At 43.8% G+C, this 10935-nt stretch overlaps 1 protein-coding gene across 1 annotated transcript in view; it reads left to right on the top strand.

Annotated features, from left to right (window-relative positions):
* Positions 1–297: 297 nt before the first annotated feature.
* Positions 298–10935, top strand: part of IMPG1 (interphotoreceptor matrix proteoglycan 1) — a 103919-nt gene continuing 93281 nt past the window's right edge. Inside the window, exons 1-2 of the mRNA XM_044291123.1 lie at positions 298–355; positions 912–1078. Of these exons, the coding sequence (XP_044147058.1) occupies positions 298–355; positions 912–1078 (225 nt within the window). The remainder of the gene's footprint in view (positions 356–911; positions 1079–10935) is intronic.

Below are 10935 nucleotides of genomic sequence, written 5' to 3'. Positions count from 1 at the left end.
TACCAAATTTAATAGAGTACTGCAGGACATTAAATATTATGCAGCTAACATCTAGGGTACGAATGCAATGCTTGAGTACGGGGTCATAACATGAATCATGAGTCTTGACATACAACACATCTAGCCTTTCTACAGATGCCACTGTCCCTTAGTAGTGCAATGTATAGTAATTGTCAGTAAAGTGAAAGATTTTACAAGGTTGCTCAGGCATGCCAGGGAAGGTAAAAACTGATTGTTTGATTCCAGATATGTTACAAACATCAGTGAGAATGGCTGCTTACGCATTTTGAAACAAGGATGGTTCTTAATCATAGCTTACGACCTATGATTAAGAATCATTCATGGTTTAAAAAGCGTAAGAGGTTCTACTGGTTCACGAGCAATCATGTTTACCTGGCCGCTGGTCCAGTGTTCTTTCTCCCTGCACATATCTATGCATGAGGACTCCACACATCCAAGCAGACAGTGAGCTGATTGCAAATTCTTTTTACCAAGATACAGTAGTATGCAGTTTAATTCTTTCCTGAGATGTTTGTCAGTGTCTGCTATATAGTCAGTATGGTATATGGACAGTAGTGCATTCAGTGTCAAGTGTATATAATGATCTGACTTCCTAATATCTTCATGAACTTTGCAACAACAGATGCAGCTGCAGTAAAGCGCAGGAGGTGTAATAGGGCCTATGAATAATCCTAGAAAACAACTAAAAATGAATCCTGAAATGTACACCAGCTTCTAGAGCATTGCCCCTCCTGCAGTGTTCTAAAAATAATACATGTTAGTACATCTTACACCAGTGGACTTCATGCTAAGACTGGCATATGAAACGTCAAGCTTAGTAAATGCTCCTGTACCTAAAAATAAATCTGGTTATTAATTCATTATACTATTTTTCATTCTTTTGGTTTTAGTCTGCCAGGAGGCAGTATGGGAAGCCTTCCGGATCTTCATGGATCGAATTCCTCAAACTACAGAATACCAGAACTGGGTTGATGCATGTCAACAAGAATCTTTTTGCCTATTTGACATTGGAAAGAACTTTAGCAGCTCTCAAGAACATCTGGATATTATTCAACAGGTAAAAATGATGTAAAAATTAGGTAATATTTTGTTGCACTTATGGTCACCATAAAACCATGTCATGCAGCACAAAAACTGCTCACATAAATCCACTCTTTGAATTTCTTCACTAGAAATATACTGTATCCAACGAGTTGTGTGCTTCTGATCCATGTCTCTCAAGTAGGCTTATGTACATGCAGGTATTGCTGCTTGTCGCTGATAAGAAGTCTCTTTTCTACGTGTGTTCAGAGGTCATTACATGAGTGTTTTGTCATGTCAAAGATTTCTGGCGGGAGGGCAATGCAGTTCTGTGGATCTTGATCCATTGGCTTTGTTTTCCTCCACAGTCTATTTCAATTGTTTTATATAATATATAGTAGTATGCCGACTTGTTCACCAAGGTTACCTTTATTAGAATGTAGAAGATCAATAGCATCAAGAACTGACATCAGCACAACTCGTTTTATGACCTTGTAGGATAAAATATCCTCTTTAGTCATGTGCTACTAAGGAGAGGACTGCCTCTGAATGGTGAATTATTAAGGCAAACAAAGAACTGAGGGTCATGAGAGGCTGCTAACGACGGTCATAAGTGGATCATTGAAGAAAAAGAAGGGTTACACCTGGCAATTAACATTATGTGTATCTGAATCATGCATGGGTTAATTTGGAGTGATTGTACAGCCAGTATGACCCTTCATATACATTTCAGTCGTTCTATGTGTCTCTCTGCATAGCCTTAACATTATAGATTAATGTTAAAAAATAGATTGAAAATCTCCATCCTGAAACGAGTGAGGTTTGTGAGCAGGGGTCAGCTTCCTATTTAGGCAGTAAATGAGATGTTCAAAATTTCCACAGAATGAGGATAAAGGCCTACCTTTGGTGAATCCACACAAATAAATGAGAGAATTACTGTATGTACATAGCCATTCTGAAAAATTCTTATTGGAATCCTTTACAAGCAGGAACAAATAGAGCAGAATTAAATTCCTGTCAGGCTCCCTTTCAGGGAACACAATTTACCTGAGCTAGTGCAATTCGTTCTCCGTCACGGGGACTGAAAGGTGTAAATGTGATCGGAGAGGAGCTCTTATTATTAGGAGCAGGGAATGATCATTTTCTATTAATTTTTTTCCTCCTTGGCAGAATAGATAATATTTTCATTAACTAATGTTGTGATCACCAGAGAAAGATAGAGAATGCCAACACCTAGGACAGGGATCAGCAACCTTCGGCATTCCAGCTGCTGTGAAACTACAACTCCCAGCATGCACACTAACGTGGCTGTTATTGTAAATCTCATAGAGGTGAAAAGAGGATTCTGGGAGTTGTAGTTTCAGAACAGCTGGAGTGTCGGAGGTTGCTGATCCTTGATCTAAGGTATGAGGAGGATGGAGGGGCCCAATTTTTAGATTTAAAAGATGATTTTCTTCTTTTAATTTCAATTTTAATTCATTTAAATTTCTTTGTACGAGTAAGTGCGAGCTGTGTCCAGATAATATTGCTGAACTTGTTTTAGGCCTGGAAATGATGCAGCTTAACAGACATCAATACAGTTTGAAAACATAACGGCACGAAGCCTAAAGGTGGTTTCCCACCTCGACATTTGTGGCATATCACTAGGATGGGACCCATTCTTTTCTCCAGCATCTGGCCCCCAAAGTGAAGAAGACCAAACTGCGCATGCACAGCTTGCTCTTAACTCGCTGATATAGGACTTTTTACATTTTCCGCTATTTTTAGAAGGGCCATTGCAGTGCATGGAAAGCAAGCCATGCAAGTAATGTCACCTCTTCATTCACCATTGTGGGACTGGAAGAAATAGGAAAGCCGGGGCTCTGCTATTTTTGGAACTCCCATAAAATTGAATGTATCAGCGCGGAGGCCCTGTTCTGGAGATTGACCTGCACCTATCTGACATTTGTGACATATTCTAATGATATGCCACAAATGTTGAAGTGGGAATACCCCTTTAATGATTAAACACATGCTTGACAGTTACCAGGGGCAACAATTTACACAGTTTATACATGTATCCAGCAGTGTCTCCTTTGAATATAGTCTTAGTCACTTTATGGTAGATGCAGCCACATGGTCCATGCAGAAGAAGGGAAACATGTCTCTTTCTGTTGGGTACCTGGCCTCTCTAAGTATCTGGCAGTCACTTGCTACAGGTTTGCTTGCCGTCATTGTGGTATTCAGCATTCAGTCCCTACTTCTGGGTCATGCAGTGCCCATTACACAACCGTGGCTCAGGCAGCAAAACATCCTCTTCTGTCAGCCTCTCTCCACCCCCAGTACCAGGATGGTAGCTCTCCTCTGCATGTCTTATCACCAGCAGCCTTTGTATGGAGCTTTTTAGGCCTGCCCCTATGTGCTCTCTATCAGCTCTGCTTGCCATTTACGCCTGATGCTGCTGCTGTAGTGACTCAGCCACAGACAGCCCTCCAGCTTCCCCTCAAAGCATGTTGTCATCTCTCCTCCTCACTACAACTGCCGTTCAGAAGGAGCCCTTAGCTCACAATTCTCTATTCTCCCTTGTGGCCTTCTGCTGCCCTCCTATGCCTTGGCACCAGTTGGATCTCGAGTGGGGGAGGAGCACCAAATTTATATATATATATATTATATATATATATATATATCTAATCCAAAAAGCGGACAGCACATCCAGTAGAAAAAACTATGGTTTATTCACCCATGTGGTACAGTGATGCAACGTTTTGGCTCAAACACAGAGCCTTTCTCAAGCGCTTGAGAAAGGCTCTATGTTTGAGCCGAAACGTTGCCTCACTGTACCACATGGGTGAATAAACGATAGTTTTTTCTATGGATGTTCTGTCCGCTTTTTGGATTATTTTATTGGGTAAGGAGCTACACCCTTGGACATAGCACCAGACGTATTATGGTGCTGCCATCTTTTGCATATATTTTTATATATATATATATATATACAGTACAGACCAAAAGTTTGGACACACCTTCTCATTCAAAGAGTTTTCTTTATTTTCATGACTATGAAAATTGTAGATTCACACTGAAGGCATCAAAACTATGAATTAACACATGTGGAATTATATACATAACAAAAAAGTGTGAAACAACTGAAAATATGTCGTATTCTAGGTTCTTCAACGTAGCCACCTTTTGCTTTGATTACTGCTTTGCACACTCTTGGCATTCTCTTGATGAGCTTCAAGAGGTAGTCACCTGAAATGGTTTCACTTCACAGGTGTGCCCTGTCAGGTTAAAAAGTGGGATTTCTTGCCTTACAAATGGGGTTGGGACCATCAGTTGCGTTGTGGAGAAGTCAGGTGGATACACAGCTGATAGACCTACTGAATAGACTGTTAGAATTTGTATTATGGAAAGAAAAAAGCAGCTAAGTAAAGAAAAACGAGTGGCCATCATTACTTTAAGAAATGAAGGTCAGTCAGTCCGAAAAATTGGGAAAACTTTGAAAGTGTCCCCAAGTGCAGTCACAAAAACCATCAAGCACTACAAAGAAACTGGCTCACATGCGGACCGCCCAGGAAAGGAAGACCAATATTCACCTCTGCTGCGGAGGATAAGTTCATCCGAGTCACCAGCCTCAGAAATCGCAGGTTAACAGCAGCTCAGATCGGAGATCAGGTCAATGCCACACAGAGTTCTAGCAGCAGACACATCTCTAGAACAACTGTTAAGAGGAGACTGTGTGAATCAGGCCTTCATGGTAGAATATCTGCAGGTTAACAGCAGCTCAGATCGGAGATCAGGTCAATGCCACACAGAGTTCTAGCAGCAGACACATCTCTAGAACAACTGTTAAGAGGAGACTGTGTGAATCAGGCCTTCATGGTAGAATATCTGCTAGGAAACCAATGCTAAGGACAGGCAACAAGCAGAAGAGACTTGTCTGGGCTAAAGAACACAAGGAATGGACATTAGACCAGTGGAAATCTGTGCTTTGGTCTGATGAGTCCAAATTTGAGATCTTTGTTGGTGTGATGTTGTGGGGGTGCTTTGCTGGTGACACTGTTGGGGATTTATCCAAAATTGAAGGCATACTGAACCAGCATGGCTACCACAGCATCTTGCAGCGGCATGCTATTCCATCCGGTTTGCGTTTAGTTGGACCATCATTTATTTTTCAACAGGACAATGACCCCAAACACACCTCCAGGCTGTGTAAGGGCTATTTGACCATGAAGGAGAGTGATGGGGTGCTGCACCAGATGACCTGGCCTCCACAGTCACCAGACCTGAACCCAATCGAGATTGGGTTGGGGTGAGCTGGACCGCAGAGTGAAGGCAAAAGGGCCAACAAGTGCTAAGCATCTCTGGGAACTCCTTCAAGACTGTTGGAAGACAATTTCAGGTGACTACTTCTTGAAGCTCATCAAGAGAATGCCAAGAGTGTGCAAAGCAAAGCAAAAGGTGGCTACTTTGAAGAACCTAGAATATGACATATTTTCAGTTGTTTGTATATAATTCCACATGTGTTAATTCATAGTTTTGATGCCTTCAGTGTGAATCTACAATTTTCATAGTCATGAAAATAAAGAAAACTCTTTGAATGAGAAGGTGTGTCCAAACGTTTGGTCTGTACTGTATATATACTCCCTTTTGCTATAAGTGATTTAGCACCAAGTCTTAAAAATGGGCTCTGCCCACTAGGGGCCATGTGGATTACACTGCCTCTTGGTTTAATTTGGTTAAGTTGATTTGTAATTGTTTTATATTCTTTAGCCTCCCTGTAACTTTGTGTTGGAGCATTTTAAGGCTTATTTCTTCATGTAATGTCTTCAAATGTAGTAAACAACATTGCCTAATTTAATGAGGATCTGTCATCAAAAAATACAATGCAATCTGCAGGCAGCATGTTATAGAGAAAGAGAAGCCAAGCAGATTGATGTATAGTTTTGTGGGAAAAGATTCAGTAAAACCTGTAATTTATACATTTATATCTTAGCTTTTTCTGCTTCCTATAAAGAGCTATCGGTACAGAGAGGAGGAGACAGCTATCTCTGTATGTACACTTATAAAGACAATGTTCTCAATCACTGGGTAGGAAAGGTAGGAAAAAGCAGAGACATAAATATAGAAATTACAGGTTTTTATTAAATACTTTCCTACAAAACCTTACATTAATCTGCTCAACTTCTCCTGCTCTGTAACATGGTGCTTTCAAATTGCATTGCATTTTTTGGTGACAGGTCCTCTATAAAGGACTTTCTTGTATTTCAATAGAGGTCAATGCAAACCCTCAGCAGTAGTGTTTATTGAGCATGCTCGGCCAAACACCAGTTCGGCTCAAGCATCTTGATGCTCGGCACATGGCGGTATTCGGCCGAGTCTCCTCCCCGCACGTTTGTTGGCTGCTACGCAGCCAATAAACATGCAGGTAAGTACTACCCTTCTCTGTTATGCTGTAGCCACGTTGGTTACGGCCATTACAGTGATTGGCTGGCCGGAAAGCTTCATCGAGTGCTATATAGCACCCAATCACACGTGTTTGGCTCAGTGTTAGTCAGAGAGAGCTGTGCTGAAGAAGGGAGAGATTGTGTAGGTAGAGATGGCCTTGTGGTTCGCCGGGCGGTTGTTTTGCAGCGAACTTTGCTCATTTGCGATTCGCAGAACATGCAAACGTAAGGCGATATTCGCATGCGCCATATTCTTTTGCATTGCGCTGAACTTTGACCCATGACTAGAGTTGAGCAGACACCTGGATGTTCAGGTTCGACGGGTTCAGCCAAACTTCACAAAAAATGTTCGGAACCCGAACTTGACCCCGAACCCCATTGAAGTGAATGTGGACCCGAACTTTTGAGAAGTAAAATGGCTGTAAAAATGTCATGGAAAGGGCTAGAGGGCTGCAAATGGCATCAAAATGTGGTTAAGAGCATGACAAGTGCTCTGCAAACAAATGTGGATAGGGAAATGACTTTAAATAACATAAAATACTTAAAAATGAAAAAAATATTATCTTGATCTAGGAGGACGAGGTCCATATGTAGTAGGAGGTTGAGGAGGCAGTGGATGTGGCGGTGTAGGTTGAAGTGGCGGTGGAGGAGGAGGAGATAGCCTACACTGCTTTCTGGTTTTAAATTTATTTTTATTTTTTTTAAATTAGGGTACACCCCGAAACATTGGGAAATATAACCTGTGATAACCCCCTCCAGTAGTGCTAAACACACGTTCAGGCAATACACTGGCTGCAGGGCAGGCCAGCACCATCAAGGCGTAAAGGGCAAGCTCAGGCCATGTGCCCAATTTGGAGACCCAGAAGTTGCAGGGGGCAGACCTATCAGTCAGTTCGTGTAGGCGTGTGCACACATACTGCCCCACCATGTTGCTCGTCCCTGAGATGTTCACGATCAACTTTCTTTTCTGCGCCTACCATGTTGATCATGGTTAGCGGCGAATCAGGGTTCCACACCGGAGAGGGAGCATGAGAAAGAGAGACCACATCCAAGGGAGATCAATGGATGAGATTTAATTGTGATCAAACGGAAATGTGGGAGAAGCTATTAAAATAGAAGAATTGTAGGAAAGGAGGGGGCAAGCGGGAATTACCCACTCCCGACTCGGGGAGGCAGTGACAATAAATAACAATACAGGACTCTTAAGATGCCCTGTTATTGGAATGAATAATAAAAAATTCTAGGGAATGTCACTGGGGTATTTTGGATTTGGAAACGTTAGACAGGAGAGGCCCTGCTACCGATTTGTTGACTCTAGATAACTTCTGCCTGATCGCACGTACCCGTGATCTCCACAATCCATTTGGATATCTTCTCTATCAACTTTCGATTTTCTTTTCTGAGCCTACCATGTTGATCACGGTTATCGGTGAATCAGGGTTCCATGCCAGAGAAGGAGCGTGAGAAAGGGATACCACATCCAAGGGAGGTCAATGGCTGCAATGTGATCGAGCTGAAATGTGGGACAAGTTAATAAAGTGGAAGGATCGAATGAAAGGGCCAATTAAAGACAAATTTTACAAATTTAATTCCCTGTCAAATATGCAGAGCAGAGGTTTTTTCATAGCCAGAAGTGGGTTAATGTCACCCACCAATGGAACACATGATTTTTAAAAATTTCGGTCCCTGTAACCTATGCAGAGCAGGGGTTTATTCACTGCAAAAATGGTAAAATGTCACCCAAGAATGTAACAAAAAAAATTGTGATAGCAGTGGTATAGCACTAGGTATAGCAGTGGTATATCACAGCCAAAAATTTGTGAATTTCACCCAAAAATGTAACAGACAAATTTGTTAAATGTTTTTACCTGTCTACTAGGTATAGCAGTGGTATATCACACCCAAAAATGGGTAAATTTCACCCAAAAATGTAACAGACAAATTAATAATTTTTCTTTACCAATCTACTAGGTATAGCAGTGGTATATCACACCCAAAAATTTGTGAATTACACCCAAATATGTAACAGACAAATTAGTGAAATGTTACCTGTGATATAACTGCTTTCACAAAATACTGATTAAGGGGTTCTATATACCTGCTTCCACAAAATACTGATTGAGGGGTGCAATATACCAGCTTTCACTAAATACTGATTGAGGCCTGCGATATACCTGCTTCCATAAATACTGCTCTTCTCTAAGAACTTCGGCACAGGGTCATTTTGAAAATGATAGGCAGAGGAAGTAGCAGGCTGTTCTGCAGTGTTGGTAGGGGTCAGGCAGGTGCACCAGGCCTGAGCCTAAGTGGGAAGTTGGAGAAGGTGCGTGCGATTACGTCAAAGGACGCACGAGAGTTGGTTGAGTGGCTCACTCAGCCTTCCGCTTCTGCACCCCCCTTATCCTCTGTATCTGCACCCTCCTCACTCTCTAGCCCCTCCACTTGAGTCAGAGGAATTATTTTCCCATCCATTCCCAGACCTTACCGATGCGCAGCCATTCTTAGCATCGGATCAGGAAGAGGAGGTAGCAACGGCCACCACCCAGCAGTCTGACGACAGTACCCAGATCAGCCCAAGGATCGTAGTACCCGCTGTTGCTGCCTACTCTGACATCTCTAATGTCAGTGGTGGGGAAGGTGACGATGATGACGTGACGATGGACGTGCCCACAAGAGAGGAAGAGGAGGGGAATTCAGAGGGAGAGACAGAGCAGCAGATAGGTAGGAGAAGGAGGAGAAGCAGGCAGAACTCACAGTGCACAGGAGGCAATAAGCACAGTCACATCTTGCTCTCCCAGGACGCCGACACATGGCTCCGCAGTGTGGGCTTTTTTTTAACGTCAGCTGCTGACAATAGTGTTGCCATCTGCAGCCTGTGCTGTCAACTCATAAGTCGTGGTAAGCCCAACACTCACCTAGGGACGAACGCCTTGAGAAGGCACCTGGCCTCCCATCACCGAGCCCAGTGGGAGCAATGCCGTAAGAACCCACAAAGCCACACTATCGACGCTCCACGTACTGCCTTTTCTCCTTCTCCTCTCTCCTACCATTTGTCCTCCACTCCACCTTCCACTGTGCCGTCGTCGCGTTCATCTGGCAGAAGGCAGGCTTCCGTGGCCCAAATGTTCGAGCGTAAAAAAATGATGAGGCGGGAAAATCCTCTTGCCCAACGGCTGACCGCTGGCTTGTTGGAACTGCTAGCCTGCCAACTACTGCCATATAAACTGGTGGACTCGGAGGCCTTTAGAAAATTTGTGTGCATTGGCGCACCGCAATGGAAGGTCCTCGGAAGGGCATCCCAGAGCTATATGACCACATTTAACGGCAATTGAATATGTCTCTGGCACAAAGTGTCAGTGCCAAGATACATCTGACCACAGACACATGGTCTAACAAACAAGGGCAGGGAAGGTACATAACTTTTACTGCCCACTGGGTGAACCTTCTGCTGGTTATCAAGCATGTAACCCGTGGCACTCGTGTGGATTTGGTGTTAGCACCACGGATTACATGCAGGCCTGCCTCTTCTTCTCCTCCTCCTACTCCATCCTCAGTCTCCTCTTCGGCTGACTCCTCCTTTTCCACTGCTACCACCTCTTCCGCTGCACCCCCAAAGCTCCCCAGAACCTATTTGACGTACCAGGTAAAACATTACCATGCAGTGCTGCAGCTGTTGGGCATGGAAGCCAAGAGCAACAACAGTCCTGCACTGCTTTCAGCTCTGCGGTCACAGACCCATCAGTGGCTAACCCTGCTAAATTTGACAGTTGCTGAGCGTGCTGAAAAAGGGCAAAACGTCCTGAACTTAGTTGTGCAGCAATTTTTTGCTAAATACCCCAGGGTCCAGGACGTCTTGAGGCAGGCCAGGAAAATCTCTGACAATTTTAGAAGATCTTACACGGCCATGGCTCGCCTTGCTGACGTTCAGCGGTGACACCACCTGCCTGTCAGATGTCTGATTTGTGACAGCCCGACGCGCTGGAACTCCACCTTGTATATGCTTGATAGGCTGCTCCAGCAGCAACATGCCATTAACGACTACCTGTACGAACTCTGCAGCAGGACAGGTTTTGGGGAGCTGGGTTTCTTTTCATCGCGCCTGTGGTTGCTCATGCGTGACGCATGCTGACTTCTGCCGCCATTTGATGAGATCAACAAACTGGTCAGTCGCAGCCAGGGCACTATCAGTGACATCGTACCTTACGCTTTCTTTCTGGAGCGTGCATTGCGTTGTGTCATTGATCAAGCCGTCGAGGAGCAGAAGCTGGAAGATGAGGAAGTCGCAATGCTGAATGAATTTCCAGGGGGGCTACTCCATCTGAAACATGTCAGCAGGAGTCTGAAGAGGAGTTAGAGGAGGATGGTGGCTGGGGGGAGGAGGAGCAAGATAAGCAGGCTTTTCGGGGATCACTGGTGTTGTCCTTGGCTGGTGGGAGGAGACCGAGGACAACATTCTCCTGGGCGATGA

This window comes from Bufo gargarizans, chromosome 4, assembly GCF_014858855.1.
Source record: "Bufo gargarizans isolate SCDJY-AF-19 chromosome 4, ASM1485885v1, whole genome shotgun sequence".
NCBI lineage: Eukaryota > Metazoa > Chordata > Amphibia > Anura > Bufonidae > Bufo > Bufo gargarizans.
This window is presented reverse-complemented; position numbering and strand designations above follow the sequence as displayed.